General features: G+C 47.8%; 1 protein-coding gene across 3 annotated transcripts in view; it reads left to right on the top strand.

Moving 5' to 3' along the window:
* The window catches only part of HEXD (hexosaminidase D), a 231832-nt gene extending 220482 nt beyond the window's left edge, over positions 1–11350 (top strand). For all 3 annotated transcript variants that reach the window (XM_086930654.1, XM_086930655.1, XM_086930653.1), the window contains exons 12-13: positions 9504–9593; positions 10648–11350. In XM_086930654.1, coding sequence (XP_086786780.1) covers positions 9504–9593; positions 10648–10816 — 259 coding nt within the window. In that variant the 3' untranslated portion in view covers positions 10817–11350. The remainder of the gene's footprint in view (positions 1–9503; positions 9594–10647) is intronic.
* The last annotated feature ends 10769 nt before the right edge of the window (positions 11351–22119 follow it).

The raw sequence follows: 22119 nt of genomic DNA, 5'->3' as shown, positions 1-22119 counted from the left end.
CTGGCCAGAAGGTTTTCTTACAGTGTTGGCAGTGAATTGGGGCGTACCATGTGTCGGGTTTGAGGGTTTCATGGCAGTGCGGAGAGGAATTGTTCAAAGATAGAAGAAACGATCTAGACATACCGGGACCTGTGTTATGTTGTATATTCCCCGTGGCCCTTGGCGCTGACGGGCGCAGACGGGCAGGACTCTGGCATGACTCCGGCGTGAGTCCGGCGCGTCCGCAAATCGCGTCCGCTACGCGGAGAGTGGGCGTCCCTTTTTATAATAGACTAGAGCGCGTCACAGCGCGTCTCACCCCTAAGATGGCCGCCGCGTTTCCATACATCACTGATACTTCTCCTCAAAACCAGTTTAAACAGCATGCATAGTAAACTAACATATCTTTCACAAATGTCCTGCAGCAATTAAATTGATTTTACAAATAGTCCTGAAAATTATAACTATCAAGGTCGAACAAAGCATTTTGTGTACTTGTTAGAAACTTAAGAGTGCAGGGAGTTGCCAGCGCTGATTCAGGCCCTCTCAGAAGTAGAGAGACACAGAGAGAGAGAGACAGACTGATTTGCATATAGCCAGGTTCTGAGCTGGGATGGGGCAGTGAGATAAATAACGGTGATGGATCAAGCCCTGATCTTTGGACTGGGTAAGAGTGGTCTGTTTAACTCAGACACTCTGTTCATCACCACCCCCTTTTCTAAATCGTTTTTGGCCACTATAGGTGTGGCAGGGTATACTCAGACATGAGTCCCTTTCTCACTGCTCCATCAGGATTCAAGCAAGCCGGGCCGAAGAAGGCTGAAATGCCAGAAACCGGTCCCCGGTAGCTTGTCTCCTTTCTGGTGAAGAATTGGCTTGGTAGTTTAGTCTGCCCTGTTCCCATGATGCACTGGGCCAGGGACAGACTGATTTGCATATAGCCAGGTTCTGAGCTGGGATGGGGCAGTGAGATAAATAACGGTGATGGATCAAGCCCTGATCTTTGGACTGGGTAAGAGTGGTCTGTTTAACTCAGACACTCTGTTCATCACCACCCCCTTTTCTAAATCGTTTTTGGCCACTATAGGTGTGGCAGGGTATACTCAGACATGAGTCCCTTTCTCACTGCTCCATCAGGATTCAAGCAAGCCGGGCCGAAGAAGGCTGAAATGCCAGAAACCGGTCCCCGGTAGCTTGTCTCCTTTCTGGTGAAGAATTGGCTTGGTAGTTTAGTCTGCCCTGTTCCCATGATGCACTGGGCCAGGGACAGACTGATTTGCATATAGCCAGGTTCTGAGCTGGGATGGGGCAGTGAGATAAATAACGGTGATGGATCAAGCCCTGATCTTTGGACTGGGTAAGAGTGGTCTGTTTAACTCAGACACTCTGTTCATCACCACCCCCTTTTCTAAAAGGTGCAAATCAGGAGCAGAAGCCTGACCAGGGATATAAAATCTGCTGACCAAACTAAGCGCCTGATGCTGCTATGATGCGAATGCCATGGCATTATACCACCAGCCTACCCTCTTTGAACATACTAAAGTCTCAGTTTGCATTGCAATTTGCTATTGAGTGTGAAGTGGATTCTTTGAAACGCCAACACAGCAGCAAGGCCCAGCGCTGCAGTACTACTAGAGATTAGCTCAAAAAAGTGCACGTAGGCCTGGCGCGAGCACTAAATACTGTTTTTGTCTTTCTAATGAGTAGCAAGACAAAACCGTATTTGGCGTCAGTGGAGGTAACACACACATTTTGTGCATATGCCAGCCACGCCTCCTCAAAGATTATCTGTGAGAGAAGCCGATTGACAACTGACTGGAGAGCACATTAGCAGAACGAGATGTACAGTGCCCGACAACGCACTCAGAGTGTAACAGGTAGGCTTGGTCATGCGGAGGTATGCTAAAACTGTGCAACTCATGGTAGACCAATGGAAACAGCAGGGAGACTTGTCAGCTTAACATTGATTTGAGCCCTCTCAGAAGAGAGAGAGAGAGACGGGTGCAAACCAGGAGCAGCGTAATGGGTGGGAGGCCTGACCAGAGAGTAAAAGCATGAGGTGATCGCGCGCTGTAAGGAAAAACACCCTGAGTGATATTAAATCTGATGACAAAGAGCAATCCCACTGTCCTGGTCAGTGACCTGCTCCCCCTCTGCGCACCTCCATCAAGTAGTTGCTGTCCTACAGATCCACTGCTCCTTGCTGGGTAGTAAGTTTGAGGCCCTCCTCCACCCACAGACTCCCACCTGTTCCTCATCCCTGGTGGTCCAGTGGTAGAGCGTCTCAGCTCTGTTACTGTTCTGCCCTCTCTCCCTCTTTTTCAGACTCCTTCCACTTCTCCTTTCACCTTTTTTCTGCTGTTCTTTTCTTTTGACTACTTTTCTCTCTTTACTCTTCTTCACTTTTCCCACTTTCACTTTACCCTCTTTTGCGCCACTGAAGACCCCCGCGGCACTGCCCTCTTCCAGCACAGCGTTTCCCATTCCCCGCCACCCAGCTGTCCCGCCCTTCCCCTCACACTATTAATGGCGGCCATGCAGCAGACGTATGCAGCGGGCGCACCGCTGGTGCGCCAAGCCCATCTGTGCCTGTCCACGCTTGAAGTGTGCACAGCGCCACGAACCCTGGTCCTCGGACCCACCACTGCTACTACTACAGCACCCTCCATGCACTCAACCTTGGACACAACACCGCCTGCCAGCTCTCATCACCGAAAAACACTCACGGCCCCTTCACCTGCTACCGCTACACCTTCACCCAGATCCTCCACCTGCCTGGTCGACTCTCACTACACCCAACCTCCTCAACTGCATCCTCCTCAACGTTTGATCCCTGCACAGTCACGCCATAGAAATCTGGGACCTCCTTGTCTCCGCAAAGCCCGTTGTCGCCTTCCCTACTGAAACCTGGACCAACCTTAGCTCAGACCTGACATCACCACTGCCATCCCCTATGGCTACAAGATCATCCGCAAGGACCGCACCATCAGACCAGGGGGAGGCATTGCCATCATCCACAAAAACACACTTTGCATGACCACCCATGCGGACGACCCAACGACCTTCATAGAGCACCTCCACTTCCTCATCCAGACCAACCCGAACACCACACTCACAGACACCCACATCTACAGACCATCCAGCCCCCGGGCTCCCTTCACCAACGCCATCATCGACTACATCACACCTAAGGCCCTCGCATCCACTGACTACACCCTACTCTGCAACCTCAACTTCCACCTGGACAGCTCCAACGACCAGAACACCTCTTCCATCCTAGAGAACCTCACCAATGCATGACTCAAGCAGTTAGTTACCTCGCCTAGACATGCAGCAGGAAACATGCTCGACCCAGTCTTCGCCACTAGCGACAGCATCATTGTCAGCCTCTCCACCAAACTCCTCTGGTTCGACCACCACCGCATTCATTTCTCCTGCACCAAACCCACCGTACACCACCACGCCCACCGCTTCCCCTGCAGAAGCTGGAAAAAAGTCTCAGAAGAACATCTCACCACCTTCCTCAACAGAACCCCGCCACCAGCTTCCACAGATACCAATACTCCAGCATGCAATCACCATCACTGGAATGCCAACTGATCCAACACCCTGGTTCCCCTATGTAAACCCCCATCAAACAACACGTCAAGAAAGCAAGCTAGTACACCCCTGTCCTCCAAGAGTCCAGAAGCACCTGTAGACGGCTCGAAAAGAGATGGGGGAACAAAACCTCTGAAGCCCACGCCGCCTGCAAAGCAGCAACCACTGCACACCACCACCTCATCAAAACCACAAAGAAAATGGCCCTCCAAAATGAATCAACGCCAGTGCACACAACAGCAAAGAACTCTTCATCATTAAAGAGTTCGCCAGGTCCAGCAGCAAGACCACAGAGGTCCAACCCTCCCAAGACCTATGCAACAAACTCAGCATCTTCTTCCACCACAAGATCAAGCATATCTACGAAAGCTTTGACTTCCAAGACCATCCTACTGGCCCACCGCCACTGCAATCAACACCGCCACCACCTCCCAGCAGATCCTTCTCAACTAGTCTCCCCCCTTACCACGGACAACACCCTCAAGACCATGAAGAGCATTCACTCCAGAGCCCCATCAGATCGCTGTCTGTACTACACCTTCCCCAGAATCTGACACCGCCATCGCACCCAAACTACAGCGCACCATCAACTGCTCCATCGAAACTGCCACCTTCCCTGATGACTGGAAACACTCCAAGATCAACCCCCTGCTGAAGAAGCCTTTAGCGGACCCCACGTACCTCAAGAATTTCAGGCCCATCTCACTTCTCCCCTTCCCAGCCAAGGTCATTGAAAAAGCCATCAACTCCCAGCTTGCCGAGTTCATTAAAGCCAACCAAATCCCTGAACATCTCGCTTCTGGTTTCCTAAGCAACACAGCACCGAGACTGCCCTCTTCGCCACCACCGACAACATCCATTCCCTCCTTGACTAGGGCGAACCCGCTGCCCTCATCCTCCTGAACCTCTTGGCGGCCTTTGACACGGTCTCCCACCACACCCTAAGTATAAGACTCCGCGGCGCCCGAATCTGCGACATAGCCCTGGACTTGATCCGCTCCTTCCTCACCGGCCAAACACAACGGGTCAGACTACCACCATACCACTCAGAACCTACAGAGATTAGCTGCAGCGTTCCCCAGGACTCCTCCCTGAGCCACACCCTCTTCAGCGTCTACATGGCCCCACTCGCAACCATTATCAGAAACCACAAACTCAACATCATCTCCTACGCCAATGACAACCAGCCTATCCTCTACCTCACCAATGAACCCCCAGTCGCCAAGACCAACTTCCACGAAGGTATGAAAGCTGTTGCAACCTGGATTAGAGACAGCTACCCCAAGCTCAACTTATACATCCTGGGATCCTCCCCCTCCGCTTGGAACGACTCCTGGTGGCCCACTGCACTGGGAACACACACCCCCGCACTTGCAGACCATGCATGCGACCATGGTATCATACTGGACTCCGCGCTCACTATGAACCGCCAGATCAACGCTGTCTCCTTGTCATGTTTAAACACGCTCTAATTGCTCTGAAAAACCTTCAGATGGATCCCCACCGGATCCAAGAAGACAGTCACCAAACTCAACTATGGTAACTCACTCTACGCCGACATCACCCAGAAACTCCTCCGGAAGCTCCAGAACTTTGAAAACACCTCAGCCAGACTGGTCCTAAACATCTCCCGCTGCACTCATATCACTCAACACCTGCGTAAACTCCACTGGCTCCCAGTCGACAAAAGAATAGCCTACAAGCTCCTCATCCACGAGTACAAGGCCCTCCACAACGCCGGACCAACAGACCCATCCGGTCCGCACAACTGTCACTGGCCACCGTCCCACGGATCCGCAGGACCAGAACCGGAGGAAGATCCTTCTCCTACCTCACCACCAAGATCTGAAACACCATGCCCCTCCGCCTCAGGCAATCCCCATAGCTGTCCTCATTCAGGAAGGACCTCAAGACCTGGCTCTTCGGATGAACCCAGCGCCCTGACTGAGCTGCAGAATTTCCAACCCTCCCTCGCCTTGAGAGCTTCACAGGTGTGTAGCCACGCTTTACAAACCCCTGATTGATTTATTGAAAGAGAGTAAAAGCAGGAGGCGTGCTGTGAGGGAACAGTCACACTCGGTGATATCCGCGGACAAAACTAAGCGCCTGATGCTGCTATTTATTTATTTATTTGCGGGTTTGTATAGCGCTTGAATCAACTTCCATGAGGAGTATCTCTGCGCTTAGAGCCAGGAGCATGAGCGAGCAGAATGTTACTGTTGGGATTTAAATCTGATTACTAAACAGCAGGGTTTTAAGTTGTTTACGGAATTTAAAATGCTCTGTGCATTGTCTGAGGGACAGTGGGAGTGTGTTCCATAGTATGGGTCACGTAGTGGATAGAGCTTTCCCGCCATATCTTGCCTTTCTGGCACGGGTTACCACCAGAAGAAGTTGGTCGCTGGATCTGAGAGAGCGGGTGGGAATGTATGGGGTAAATTTCTTTATCAGGTATGCGGGCCCATGTCCATTGAGGCATTTCTGTATTAGACAACATATTTTAAATTTCGTTCTCTGCCGGATTGAGAGCCAATGCAGTTGGTCCGAAGAGGTTGGGATGCTGTTCGAGGTGGAGCATTTAGGACTAAGCGGGTCGCTGTATTCTGGATAACTTGTAGTTTATCCTGCACACCCCTGTTGGCAGAAAGTAGTAGGCCATTGCAATAGTCGTTTCGACTTAACACTAGAGCCTGTACCAGAGTTTTCCGAAATGAATCTGGGAGCAAGGGAAAAACTTTGCGCAACAGGCTGATGGTATAGAAACAGGAGCTTACAACGAAGTTGCTGTTTTGTTTTAGTGATAAGTCCTGGTCCAGTTTTATCCCTAGATTTTTAACAACCTGTTTAGTTTCTGGAGCCGTTCCTAGGTCTTGTGGCCACCAGTCTGGGGACCATAACATTTTGGCCTCCCCGAATAGCATGACTTCCGTTTTGTTAACATTGCATTGGAGGCAGTTGCTGGACATCCACTGTGCTATAGCCTTCATGCCGGATGAAAAGGAGCTGATAACTTCAGTGGAGAGGGTTTTGAAGGGGAAGAGGAGCTGTGTGTCATCCGCATATGACACTGGGATGAAACCATACGTGCACATCACTCTTGCCAGCGGTGCCACATAGATGTTAAAAAGAGTTGGGCTCAGACATGAGCCTGTGGCACCCCTTTCGAAATCTCCACCTCCTCTGAACGGTAGGCACCCATGGTGACACTCTGGGTGCGATTGGTTAGAAAGCTCTTTAACCAGGCGAGGGCTTTGTTCTTTATGCCAATGTTTGCCAACCGGTCAATTAAGATAGTGTGTGACACGGTCTCGAACACTGCCGACAGGTCTAATAGTACCAGGATGACTGCATAGCCTTTATCCTGGTACATGTGCAGATCGTCCGTGACAGATAGAAGAGTGGGCTCAGTGCTATGCTTTGGCCTGAACCCAGATTGTGAATAGTCCAGGCCACCAGCAAGTTCAATGTATTTAGAGAGATGATGGTTAGCATGCTTTTCAATTAATTTCCCTAAGAATGGCAGTAGGGAAATGGGCCTAAGATTGGTGAGTTCGGTCCACAGTGAGGCAGTATTTTTTCTAATTGGTCTGACCAAGGCTCGTTTCCAATTCTTGGGAACATCACCTGTGGTTAAAGACATATTCACAAGTCTCTGAATTACAGGGCATAGTTCTTCAGTTAGAATGGGCATAACCCTAGCTGGAAATGTATCATCCGGGCTTCCACTCTTGATCTGTGTGGATAGCGATGATACCTCCTCTATAGTAATGAGGGGGAAACAATCTAGGGTCTGAGTAATCTGACTTGGTTCACTTTTGACGCGAATACCCAAAGGATCTGTGGCATTATACCACCATCCTCGACCTCCTCCAACATACTGCAGCATCAGTCTGCTATGCATTGCAATTTGCAGTTAAGTGTGAAGATAAGTCTTAGAAACCCCTGTCACATCACCAACCCAGCAACAAGGGTGCATTTAGCTCAGCTGAAGTCTTTGTCAATGGAAGATTCACTCGTTCCTGATCCTCACTCCTTAAAACCTTAACTGACCGTGTTAACTCAACGAATACTTCCACGCGGGTCACACTCACCGGTCACCAACATATTTTATAAAATGTATTTGTGGAAAGTGGAAACTGAATTGATTCTCTCAGGTGTTAAATCAAAGGAGTGCTGCAGGAGGATTTAGGATTATAACCAACGCTTGTTGTGTGCCGTACAAAAGGGACAGGGAGGGAGAGAGGTAGCCCCTTGCTGCCTCACGTCACGTGCACAGTGCAGAGTTCAGAGGCCCCTAGCTCCTGCTGTTGCTGCCGCGCCAGGATTGGCTGAAGCAGGAAACCTCACCGCTCATTACTGTGATCGGGGGCTGCGGTTTTGATTCACTTAGTAATGGGCACCGTTGGTGAGACTGTGAGAGAAGTATAGTGCGCATGTCGGGCTGCCCAGAGAAATGCAACCTTCTAACCCGACATGCTCACTTAGGTGCGCTGGTTTCTGTACTAGTATGGGAGGACGGGGGCGTGTCTGACTCACTGGCAATACTCAATACTCATACACTTTTAAGCCCCACCCACTCAGGACCATCTCTTGGGCCATGCTCGATCACTTAGTCACAGGCAACATACTGCCTGCGACTGAAGCACTTAAAATTAAATATTTACAATAAGTTGACTGCTGCCTAATAGACTATAGTACATTTAATTCGGGGGGGGGGGGGGGGGGGGCAGGGGGGCTGAATTATGAGTGGGGCGACGCCCTAACGCAGGGAATCCCCTCCCTTCTCCCTCAACCCCCACCCCTGGGAAGCGTTTTATATTTCAGATGCAGGCATTGAATTCGATTTCGATTCTTCAGACTATCTCTTAGTGATTTCTGGGTAAATTCCGTAAGGGAGGCTGGGTTGCACTTTCACCTGTTTTTACCAGATCTATGTTCTTCACCTCATTCATAGGGCCTGAACCACTGGACAGATAATTTACCATTTTATTGATGTGGTCATTCCTTGCCAAAACTTGTCTTCGTTGTATCCTGCCCCAATGTTTAATTACTTCGATGTTTCTGTAGCACGGACATGGCCGGAGAGTTTGTGGGAGCGCCTTACATATAAGCGCGATTTACGAAGAAGCACTAGTCCAGAACAAGGAGATACATGTATAGTTATCATATTTCAACTATAGAGGTAGAGTTGAGTGCAGATCTAAAAGTAACTATACAAATAGATGGGATTAGCACTAGATGGAGAAAAAAACACGAGAAATAAAGCAGCGTGGCCACTATTTTCATTAGTACTGGATTGTTCTAACGTTATTTCAAACAAACAGATCTTTGGTGCAAGGCGCAGGGTCGTGTGGTGTTTTTTTGTAGGAAAATGTTTTCCATTTGGCGGGTTCTGGTTTCTCCGTTTGCCGATAGCGGGAAGTGTTTAGTTCCAGAGCTTTGCACTTGATGCGAGCGGATCATCTAAAGCTCGGCTCGAGAGCCATTAGAGTGCAATCCGTGCTGGTGTGAAGAGGCCGAATGTCCTAATGGCTGCAATCAACCATGCAGCTGCATGGGGGCGAGCTTTCAAGGGGGCTGTCAGGGCGGCGGTAAGGCCAATGAAGAGAGAGGTCCCGTATTCCACTCTGGAGATTACCAATGCCTTTGCTGCCTGTTTGATATGTTATTTAGGTATGAGTTTTGTGGTCTTAGCTGGCGTTGGGCTCCCTTTAACGATTATTATGCAAGTGTCTGAGTGTTCTTTCTGGTCTGATATGAAGCCCTCTGAGATAGCATTGTGCATAACTCAACAGAGACCAGCAGCTTTGAAGTGAATACAATATTTCTCCGCAGGCCCGGATTAGCAGGAGTTCAGTTTGAATGAAGTGGTTTGACACTCATTGTGCACTATGACAAATGTTCATATTGTTGCTTTTTTCCAGATATGTTCGCGGATGGTTCAGTTCCTATCACCGAAAACGCCAGGTTGTCCACCCGATCATGGTCCACCACTTCCACCCTGAAGCAGTGAGGTAGGTGTTATATCGTGCCTGGTACACAGCCTGTTTGTAAGGGCAAGGAACATCAGGATTGATGTGTTTGTGAAAAATTACAGTTTTCTCTGCATAGACTAAAAACCTAACGAAGAGGAATTTACGTGGCTTGCATTACAACTGGCCTTCCGTTACAGCAGCCGCAGGGAAAATAAGGAAGAAACTGATTCCACTTAGTATAGATTAAGCTCCGCCAAAGATAAGACTATTGGAATGTTTTTTTGGCAGCCATTTTATTATAGTACATACTTCATCTCCCTCTCTCATTTGTATTAGACATTGTAAAATCTCCTAATTAAATGGGGTCCGGGCTAACAGTTGCATCATCAAAACATTTGTAACCAACCATTGCAAGCATGTAATAAAGGATTGCAAAAAGGCTTGTGAGATAGACTTCTCAATAAAATTCCAGAAAGCTGCAGGCTCCATACCACAGTCTGTTAGGACAGTGTTGGATTATATGTCCTTTCATTGTTGAAACAGTATCTATTGTGCTGGTGGTGCTTGAAAAGACCGTAAATTATTTTGGGGGTATAACTATATTTTGAATTCTCAGCATAGGGTGTAATTAGCACTTTCCAACACTCTCTAAGGTGTTGTCTTATTTTCTAAAATTGTTTTGATCTACGGATTTTTTTGTATTTTTGCATAAAACTTGTATGCTTGGTGTTTGATCTTTTAGCCACTGGTCAAGAATAATACTGAAAAGGGAGATAACTTTGGGGAAATATTATGTTGTTTTAATTAATAAAAATGGATGCTACATTCAAAACAGAAGTGTTTATTTCCTAGCCTGTATTCCTCCTGGGCATCACCGGGGCTCCAACAAGTCACAGACCCAAAATGCCATCTGTGCTTGCCCTGTGACTTTACAAAGAGAGCAGCTTCTAGAGGCCTTGCAGCTTTCGGTTCTCATCCACCTTTTCCAGTACTACAAGTCATTCCATGTGAAAGAACCTATGGGAAGATTTAACATATCAAGGAATGAGTCTTACAAAAATAAGCTGTTCTTACCTTTCCTTATTTGTTTCAGTCTCCTGGCCAAGTGGACTGCCATTAGAGATGAGCTACGCGAGGCACTCGATAAAATATACTACCCAGATGCCAGCCAGGAGTGGTTGGAGGAGAATGTCTGCCCCTCACTTGAGAAACTGCAGCAGTTCGTTGAAGATGCGGAGAAAGCGCTGCAGGCACAGACTTAGAGAATCTTGACCAACAAGAATGCCAGAATGTTCAACAAAATACATGCAGCTTTTAAAAGGAACGGAGGTGGTCTTATTTAGTTTCCATGGTTTGATGCATTTGCTAATACACCTTCACTCTCTAGTTGCTTTATTTTATGGACAGGTATTGGAAGAAAGATAGGCCCAAGTGGGGGTAAAGAACTATATGAAACACTTGAGAAACAGGAAATGTCCTAGAATATATGCCACTTAATTTCAGTAGGTTTGTTATAGCGATAAAGTTCTCTATTGTAGTGTCTGTCGGATCAATAAGAACTGCTTCAACACTTCCATCCTCAATGATTTCAAAGTATCGGCTACGAGTTTGATTAACATCTTGGATAATAAGACAAATCCAAAAATAGAGTCTAAGTGATTCTATCCCTACAGCTGTATAGATGTGTTAGGAAAAGGGCACCTTTAAGAGGAAGGGTTAACTATCGGATTCATACACAGAATTAACATCTATACAGCCTTCTCAATGTTCTGGAAAAGTAAAATGCACGATCCTGAGTTTTTATGTTAATTTGTTACAGCAGTGGGAAAAAATGTTGATTTACCCATATGGAGCCAAATGTGCAAAAATGGAGCTTCAGTGAACTCAAGACAAAAACATTATTTTTCGATAACATTTGTACATAGATTCATTATTGCTTGTTGAAGCATATCACCCACAGAAACTGCTGGTCAACACTGTACACCAAGCCTGCTGAAAAGGTTAATCAGAGTTCACGCCCGTACAACCAGGACATGTTACTTGACATAGTAGCTTCTGTACTCTTATCTTTTAGCTGTTCTTTTCTTTGAGTGGGATTTCTCCACTACAAGGAAGGTCAGAAGGCACCTGCAAGTGTACTACAAAATGTCTGTTCTGCTTTACTCTCTATCAACCCAGGCTGGAGGGCTGAGTTGGTAGAACTGTCACTTTAAGGAAGGCCGGGTGTTGAGGGATGGGCAAGGGCAGTTTATGCTCTACCGTACACATAGCACTATGGTGAGTAGCTTGAACCTATGATCACTTACTACTACGTCTATGAAACAGAAGGTCTCCCTCTTAAATATGCGCTAAAATTATGAAACAGAGGGTCTCCCTCTTAAACATGCGCTAAAATCATGAAACGGAAGGTCTCCCTCTTAAACATGCTCTAAAATTACCAACCATAATTTGTACAAGATTGAGAACAATAGACTGGGGAAAGGGGTTTAAGCACAATTGCACCTATCCTGAGTGCTGCCTTAGTCTTTCTTTTTTTGGTGCCGCGGATCAGAGATTCTATATTCCCTAAATCTCCAAGAACAACTAATTGTCCCAACTTGCAATTTAAGTCAATATTGATCCAGCACACAAGTCTCTTTTTCTACATAATTTGTACAAGAATAGGTTGACAGGTGTCTTGCTCTTCAGCAATTTTTTCCAGAGGTCGGAGTAAACCCCGAATGAGCAGAATATCAGTTTAAGAGTTGTCGTTCAATGAAGTGTGTAGAGATAAATGACCCTGGCAAGGTTTCAATGAGCAACCTGCTCTCAAGCTGGCATTCTGACAACCCAGTATGCTTTCCAGTAAAGGGACCTATGTCACAAGTCCACTGGCCAGTGCTAAATGCAAAAAGAACAATTGATGGGCGGAATGCTGCACAATGTCAAACATTCACCCCAGTACAGAGATTTGGGCCTAAATCCATCATCTGTGTGTCCTTTGCTTTCGCGCCCTAAATTGGCGGGTTATTCCCAGAGGTGTGTCCCGTGCTCACTGCGCCACCGGATTAAAGCTAGCCTGGCTGATGAGGGGTGATGTCCTGAAACCGGTCCCAGAATGCTGGTTTCCGGCACAAGGAGGACCTAGCTTGGCAATGCAGGCTGGACTGTTCCCATGAGGCACAGGGTCAAGACTGATTCGCATATGACTGGGTCTAAATTGGGGTGGCATGGTGAGCAAAAGAACAATGGGTTTAACCCAGATCTATTGACTGGGAGGTGAATGTTTGATTTGCTCTGCATTCCATCCATCATCTATGTGTCTCTTGCTTTCTTGCCCTAAGTGCGCCGGGTATGCCCAGATGAGTGTCCCGTGCTCATGGTGTCACTGGATTCAAGCTAGCCTGGGTGATGCCCCAAAACTGGTCCCAGGATGCTTGTTTCCGGTCCAGGGAGGACCTGGCTTGGCAATTTGGGCTGGACTGTTCCCATGAGGCTCAGGGTCAAGACTGATTTGCATATGACTGAGTCTAACCCGGGGGTGTCATGGTGAGCAAAAGAACAATGGACTTAACCCAAATCTATGGACTAGGGGGTGAATGTTTGATTTGCTCTGCATTCCGTCCATCATCTATGTGTCTCTTGCTTTCTTGCCCTAAGTGCGCCGGGTATGCCCAGATGACTGTCCCAGGCTCACTGGATTCAAGCTAGCCTGGTTGATGAGGGGTGATGCCCCAAAACTGGTCCCAGGATGCTTGTTTCCGGTCCAGGGAGGCCTCACCTGGCTTGGCAATTTGGGCTGGACTGTTCCCATGAGGCACAGGGTCAAGACTGATTTGCATATGGCTGGGTTTAACCCGGGGTGGCATGGTGAGCAAAAGAACGATGGACTTAACCCAAATCTATGGACTAGGGGTGAATGTTTGATTTGCTCTGCAATCCGTCCATCTGCTGTGTGTCTTTCACTGGCAAGTGCTATACCTGATTTTGTAAGTTGCTCATCACTAGACTAGACCCTGTTGCACGATGAGGCCAATCCACTTGATACACCTTTTTATTTTTTTTACACAGATTTCATTAGCACCTCTGTTTATAGTGCCATAGCAGACGAAAGTGAGGAGAACAAAGAGGAAAAAACCTTCGTCTGATCTCTTATAATACAGCACATTATAAGTCACTCTAACAATGATAGAATTTACTGCCCTTGTCACTTTAGTAGCTCTCTGTTGTCTGTTCAACCTACACACACAGACCCTCCCCAAACAGGAAGGGGTTCTTGAACTCAGTATCTGATCTCTATAGGACTCAAGATTCATAGAAGTACTGACTATAAAAGATGGCCTGAAGTATTAGATGGGGCATGAGGGAAGGGTTTAAACTACGAAGGATGGGTCATGACAGAAGGGGGAAAATAGGTTGATGGAGGAGAGCCAATCATATGGTGTCCATCAAAAGTATTTCAGCAGCAAGCCTGAGAATTTGATGCACCATACTAACGTACAATGTAGGCCTGAACACCGCAGCTAACTCTGGGCAGTGACAATTCTAACAAGGCAAAGAGCCCTGCAGTCTCAAGCTTAACACATCTTCTGCGCCCACCCCACTGGTGGGCCAGACAGTTGGGCCATGAATCAATTAGTGATCTTCGGCAGATGACATCTCATTCAGGAGGTTGCAAGAGAAAGAGTGTGGGGATCCTTTTCTTTTCCTTGAATTGATTAGCCTTCCAGTGCCTCCCACCCCATTTACAATCAAAGCTTTTTCCTATAAAAAGCAACATTGCCAATGTTTCTGTCACCACAAACTCTTTCCTCAGCAGTTCCATTCAATCACGTCTTTCCTAAGTGGGACAGGATGCATCAGAAACAAAGGATTGCCAAGGCCAATAGGTCTTGACCCACGTGAGAGCTACTGGATTTGCCAATGTCTTTTAGCCATATTGTACAGCAGCATAGATGCTGTTCAGCATAGCTAAAAGCTAGTGGCAAGGTGTAGAGGAGAGTAAGAGTAGTGTGGCAAGGTGTAGCAGAGTACAGTGGCATAGAATGCAGTAGAATAGAGTAGCTACGAATGGCATAGCATAGAGAGGCATTGTGTGAAGTGGTGTAGAGTTGAGTGGGTTTCAATAGAGTAAAGTGCCATTGGGTGGTGTGGAGTGGGGTAGAGTGCAGTGGCTTGGCATTGAGTGCTGTAGAGAGACATTGTGTGGAGTGGCACAGAGTGTCGTGGACTTTAGTGGGTTAAAGTGGAATAAAGTGGTGTGGAGTGCAGTGGAATAGAGAGGAGGGGCATAGAGAAAAGTGGGGTAGGGTAAAATGGAGTGGTGTGGAGTAGAGTGGCATAGAATAGTACAGTTGTGGGTTTAAGTAACTACTTCCTTTTAGCCAGGCCACTTCCAGTATTGTAGATTTGAGACCTTCTTTCCTCAAGATCTCTCCCCTTCGAAGGGGCGAGACTGGCAGCTTTACCCTTAAGCATCTTCATGTACCTTCAACAATAGCTTCACTGGGAATTCCAATGCTCTCTAGCAAGGGTTCCTCCACACGAGTAATTCCCTGCCACCAGACTGGACTTCATAAACACCAACAAGAAAAGTTGTACTTTATTTTATTTTTAACACGTTTTGTCTCATTTCCATTTTTATGTATAATTCCATAAAAAAAGAGCAAAGCAGAGAAAAACAAATCACTGCAATAGCAACGACTGACAGACGGTCAGGAGGATACCCAAAAGGTTGATTCACTCTATAAGAAATATTGAGGGCTTATCTGTGCATCACTTGACACATTGGGTTGTCCTTATAAAGCACTCTTAGTCTCAAGCTCTTGCATATGCAAGATCAACCTAAACGATGATGGGATACAGTGACCTCCCCCTCCCCCTCATCGGGAAGCCGGGTGTAATTCTTTATTACTGATGGCAAAAGTTACCCTAGACTTTAGGATGCTCAAGGTTATAGCTCTGGGGCACAGCCTCCAATTTGGTCACTTCCTGACAATATGCCTCCTACAAGGGATATTTGTACAAAAGAACATTTCTCTCTGTTTTGGCAAGAGGTGTGTTCTCTTCTTCAGAAGTATGCGGCGGAGGTTTCATTTAGTGCAGGTATTTTCTGGTAGACGAGATATAAAATAAATGGAGGAGGCTAACTTTAGAGCGAAGGTGAATAAACTAATTTGTTGCTTAAGAAATGCTAAAGATGGTGACAATCCATTGCTCCCTCTCTCATTTGAGGGTTTTGGGGCGAATATTGCCTTACGATCAGAAGAGCACATGGCAAGAATCTTTGGTTTATGGAGGGGAGGGAGGGTGGTATGTTTCCATTTGAGTTTGCCCCTTTTGGCTTGAAATCAGCCGAATAATTTTCATAAAGTGCTCGACAGTACTGACTGATCATCTCCAAAGGGGGAGTATTCATGGTTACCTTTAGCCGGAACACTGGCTGTTATTGACATCAGAAGGTAAGGCCAGTCATTCTCTTTAGGCAACAGTTTTGCTTCTACTGCCCTGGATTTTTTTCATCAATTGGGAAAAGTCATACCCGATTCCTATGATGAGGGTTCACTTTCTAGGGATAATGCTGAAAATAGTACAATTCTTTTCCATGGAAAGTTATCTAATGTCAGGGTAAGTTTTTGGCGATCTAGCAAGGCAGATGGCTTTCCCTGTGTGAGCTGATGTTCCCATGGATTTTTGGATCTGTCATGTCCACCTCCATAATCTGCTTTTACAAAGATAGACTCAAAAAAGGAAGATTCAATTTTATTTATTACTTACTCCTGCAGCCACAGCACAACAACAGTTCATGTGGCATTCATAACAAAGACTAACATTTTAATCATGCGCTCTCCTGAGGAGATCCTATAATTTAAACTGGGCCAAAACGCATCACCACTCACCTAAGGAGAACAACAGTAAGAACCACAATTAATCCCTACCGCCGAAAGGCCCATCACATATTAATTAATCATATGGTTCTCTGACTGTTTTGGTCTACAGCCTGGCTTCTTATAACGGTGTATGAATTATGAAAGGAAATATTATTTAAAAAAAGACCACACACCGCTGTTAATCAAATTCATCATGTACCGCCTGTAAAAACAAACTCCTTGAATGACATTATTTTTTCAGTTGCACGATTATGCACATGGGTGACGTTCCACACCCTTTTTACTTGAAAAAAGCCTAGAAATACATTGATCATTTTTATGAATGATGTTCTCTGTGACATATGATATCATAAGAGTTTATAAAATATTTAGCAATACAAAAATGCATCCCTGGGTCGAAAACGGAGCACGGGGAGTCCCTTTTAAAGGATGGTTTACCTCACCCACCCATAGGTGGCATGCTTCATCATTGGGTAATCTCCTTGCACTGCGTACTTAGTCGCAGTGCGGGCTACATCCCCCTCACTATGAGGAAGGAGCTCAGGGATGTTTTGTGATATGGCCAAGAGGTATTCTCAAACCTTGAGATGAGCCAGGTGTGGAGGGAGTGAAAAGGGGAGGTGAAAGTGAGTTAAAACTAACTCCCTGGTATGTCAAAATATAACTTAATAGGACTTCCAGAGGTCAGGGTTAAAAGAAATGGGCTATGGCACAAGAATTTAATCTGTCATAGAATATTGATGGTCAACATGTTTCAGCCTTTATACCCTCCGTAGAGGTGTAGTGGCTTTCTTCAGGACCAAAATGTAGAAATGAAAGTGAAGAAACCACACATACCAAACTTAGTAAAGGTTAGGAAGGCATACAACCAGCTAGTAGGTATTTTAACCATTCTAAAATTCTACTAGTCAGCGTCTACCCTGAAAAGAGACAAGTGGTAAAAAGACAGTTAACACATTTCACACGCACTCTTATCAAATGCCACAGCTTAAGACCTGGCTTTTCTGCTAATCTTGCTACCTACCCTTTTGGTCAGAATTGTCTGCATGCGCCAAGAGACTCCTTTGGACGTGATATGTGCGCAATAGAAATATCCTGACTTGACTATCCTGACTTGACTTGACATGCAAACTTTCACAGTGTTGCCTTATACAGTGACAGGATAATCCATTTCTAATGCTTACCCCGTATTGTTAGGTGAGGTAACGGCGCCTTACCTCGGCGCACACACTTGAGGTGGCATCCAAATCCTATTAGGAAGAAGTGGGGAAAAAAATGTTCACTATAACATACCGTCATACAAATACACAGTTGGCTTTGTGGTAATGTGTGAGTCGTTACAAGAGCTACCAGAGTCATCAAGTGATGAAAGGCTACTTGTCCAACTCAATTGGTATAACAGGGTATACTGTGAGTGGCATCTTTCTAGCCATTCACCAGAGGTCTGTATACAGAGAGGGGGCTGATAGTGTGGGCTTCCACCTCAGGGGGTTGAGTGGGCAGTGGAATTACATTCAAGGTCTCTCCCTCAAGTATTTGTAGGTACCTTGTGACAAAAACATGATCTCCTTACAAAAGCTATAAACAAACATGCATGATTGACTCTGTAAGTATGCCACACAGTGTTTAGAATAAGGCACACAATACGTTGCAAAACAGTACATTGCTAAACCTCATATGGGGGCGGGATATCTTGTAGTGGTGAGGGGGTTTCCTGTACCTGAAGTGTGCAAGTGCACCTATTGATAGTTCGAAGGGCTGCAGGTCACAGGATCAGAAGGGCAGTATTATAATGTTATGTCCTACGGCGCTCACAGCTTGGTAGAGCTCGTGGATGCTCAGCACGTGGAAAAGTCACAGCGTAGAGACTGACGAGGTTGGAGGATCCCATAATCACATTAATAAAATTAGTCAATAGTTCGGATTATCGGGATACGAGACGCATGTTCCGCTACTGAGCCTGTGGGCACCCTTAAAATGTGGGCATGAGTACACGGATACATCGGGCATCCGTTCTAACTGAAGGACGTTTGCTCGATGGTGTACAAGTGTGTGAAGAAGCTAAGAAATAAACCCGCAGTCAAACGAGAGAAGTCCTACCTTAGTGATTGCTCCCTCTCGCCGATACCGTGGAAGGGACACCGGTAATGGAGTCAGTCCTGTGTTTTGGCCCCAACCCGAGGCGTTATTCCACCCAACCTCTTACCCGGTGGATTGGAAAAAGTGAAGAGATACTTCGCATGATACAGATGAAAAGTGTGTCAGTGTTTACGAAACAAAAGTAGAGAAGCCCTGGGGTGTGGCTAGTGACTAGGCAAGATGACCGCAGCTTAAGAGAGCTCCGAGACCCGTGGGGCTTATTGCCGAAATCCGACCACTAATCCTGTCCCAAACTGGCTCAAAAAGCATAAATTCTTGAACCAGAGCACATCCGCTCCCAGTACAACCGATTTTTGGCGTCCAGGCCCCACCACATGCGGAGATCCGGCGCAGTACACCCGGCGGCCTACTTTCCCCACAAGAGCCGGGACTCTGGTAGCCGCGAGACCCGGGAATAGCGCGACCCAAGGAGAGGTCGCTCCAGGTGCCACCGCAAGGGCTGAGCCGGCCGACGAGCCCTCCTGCTGGCAGCACCCGCATGACAACGCGGGCGGACCGCCTTCACCACCGGGGACCCCACCGCCTGCTCCATGAGGCGCACAGCCGGTAGGTGCGAAAGAAGATCCTCCATGCCAGAGGCGGCAGACGGTAGGCTGGTGAGGGACTCCCTGACATCCAGAGTCTCTCTCCCCTCCTCTCTCCAAATTAGTGATAGTCTGGGCCGAGCGGCAAGGGGAACCAGCACCGCAACTACACCGGCAGCGCGACGTGCAACCCCATCATTGCTACCACCTACATCCGCAACCTCAGGCCAGAGAACGCGGACACAAGACAGGTGGTTTCCCCCCACCCCCGGGATCCCAACGGACAGTAGAGGCCCCAGTGGCCTAGTGCTCAGTAAGCAAGGACAAGAGGGGAGGCCACCAGACTGCGGCCCTAGGAGGGAGATATAATGAGTGGCAGAGGGACAAGGGGGCAGGTGCAGGCCCCTAGACTGGACAAGTTTGCCTATAATAAAGATGGGTCCTAGGCGACGAAATGGACGGTGTCGCAGTCCTCCGCACAACTGCCTCCCAGCTCGGGTGACACCGGGGAAATCACTCTAAAAGATGTCATGGGGACACTGCAGACTATGCAATCCTCTATGGGCACGATCTCTACGGATATCTCCTTCATGCGGGCAGACCTAGCCAAAGTAACGGACCGCCTGGGGAAAGTTGAGAAAACTGCAAACGAACTTTCGGCGGACAAAGCGGACCTCCAGGTCAGAATGACTCAGCTGGAGCAAGATAAAATGACGCAGAAAGCTAAACTGGACGAACAGGAAGGTAGATCCAGACGCAACAATGTACGCCTGGTTGGCGTACCGGAGACGGCCGGGGACCAGGCCCTTGACCTATTCGTAGAGGACCTCATTCAAACTCAGCTGAAACCGCGTGGCCTCTCTAATTATTTCTCGGTGGTACGGGCCCACCGATTGCCAGGAGGGAAACCGCGCCCGGGGAAACCGCCAAGGCCCATTTTGGCACGCATTTTTAACTTCAGTGACCGGAACGCCATTTTACAAGCGGCGCGAGTGGCCCCTCTGATCAAGATCGACAACTCAGAAGTCACCTTCTACCCGGACTATACAGCAGCGGTGGCGCAACAACGGAGAAGCTTTGTGGAAGTGAAGAAGGAATTGCGCAGCAGGGAACTCAAGTACTCCATGTTATTTCCAGCGCGGCTCCAAGTAGAATCCGAAGGGAAGACGTGGTTTTTTGACACCCCGGGAGAGGCAAGAGACTGGCTGGAAGGTTGGCGACCGTCGAGAGGCCCTAGAAATCGAGGACCGGCCCGCGGCGATCCAGAGGAAGGCAGGCAACGTGGGATGGACGGACGCTGAGGACATTACCCTGGAGGACTGCAACGTAATTATGGGACCGCAATTGAACTGATGCATGGCCTAAGCCGACAGCACGGCGGACTATGGCTGCTGGGAGGGCACTGATGGGGGTGGTGAGGGTCCGCTCTACCATGAACATCATTTGAAGACCTGGGCGGACATTGCTGAGCACTCTGAGAAGACGGCAAGAGGTAGGAGATGTCGTACCTAAACAGCCATATTGGGACTAATTCCGAAATGGGGGCTCACTGGGGCCGACGAGGTCTCACCCTCCAGCATTATGCAGGTTACAAGGGACTGTAAGCACTCTGCTCAGTTGGGGAGGTGGATAGTTCTGGATCCGCCAGGCAGGGAGGGGGGAATGGGGTTTTTAGTTATGAAATGTTTAAGTGCATTTGTTCACAGGTTATGGTTACGCAGTCTCTCCTGTTACGCAGGCCTGACGCACAGGAAGCACATGCAGGACACAGGTACACTGATTGCGGCTTCGATCCTAACATTACACTTCACAGATACCATGCAGAGCACCGAAATGACGGGGAATGATCCCCAGGCATTGCGAATGGTAACCCCCCCTTAACAGTGATATCATGGAATGTCAATGGTTTGGGCCACAAAATTAAACGGGGTCCAGTCCTGCAATATCTAAAGCGGAAGGCACCTACCGTGGTTCTGCTTCAAGAGACCCACTTAACGGGGCCGGCTTTTAGGGCACTCAACCGCTGGGGTTTTAAAATGGCTGCACACGCGAAGTTCTCCTCCGGATCCAGAGGTGTGGGCGTCTTGATACAAAAAAGCTCCCCACTAGTGATCACCAAGACGTGGAGGGACGATCATGGGAGGTTCGCAGCACTCACCTGTCAATTGGAGGGGCGCCGCTACAATATGGTTTCAGTATACATTCCACCGACACTCCACCAGGCAACACTTCAGGATCTTAGTAAACTGCTGTTAGAATTACCGGAGGGTGCATTAATCCTAGGTGGGGATCTGAATGCTGTTTGTGACACGACTGTAGACCGCTGCCCACCCAGAGACAGTAATAGACCCAGCCAACTCATCAGAGACTTTCTTGGGGCTATGGGTTTGACCGACATATGGAGACTCAAACATCCCACGGACCAACAATACACGTACTATTCGGCGGCACACAATAGCCTCTCCCGTATCGATTACATCCTTACTCTGGCGGTCTCCCCCGAGAAAGGTTGCAGCGATTGACCATCTAGCTAGGGGTATCTCAGACCACTCCCCGGTACAGCTTACTTACACTACCCACCGCCCGCAGCCACAGCGCATCTACCCATTATATCCTGGCTTCCTTCAGAATCGGAAGATTGCAAAGACCCTGGTAACGGCCACAGACCTTTATTTTGTTGACAACGCAGGGTCCGTGGACTCCCCGTGTGTACTCTGGGAGGCGTACAAATCGGTCATTAGGGGGAACGCAATCTCCACTATTACCCGACACAAGCGGGAACAAAAACAAGTTGTGGACTCACTAGAGGCAACAGCACTGCAGGCGGAGAGAGCGCATGCACTAGACCCCAATGAAACCACAGCGCATGCATTGACAATAGCGGGGCAGGAGTTTCGGGCTTATGCCGAAGCTGAGGCTAAAGTGAGACACAATGAACAGAATTTACGAATTAGGAGAGGCGTGGCCAACAGCATGGCCGGGTAAGACGTGCCTTACTGAAGCTCCAGATGA

Source organism: Lissotriton vulgaris, chromosome 7 (genome assembly GCF_964263255.1).
Source record: "Lissotriton vulgaris chromosome 7, aLisVul1.2, whole genome shotgun sequence".
NCBI classification, from domain to species: Eukaryota; Metazoa; Chordata; class Amphibia; order Caudata; family Salamandridae; genus Lissotriton; species Lissotriton vulgaris.
This window is presented reverse-complemented; position numbering and strand designations above follow the sequence as displayed.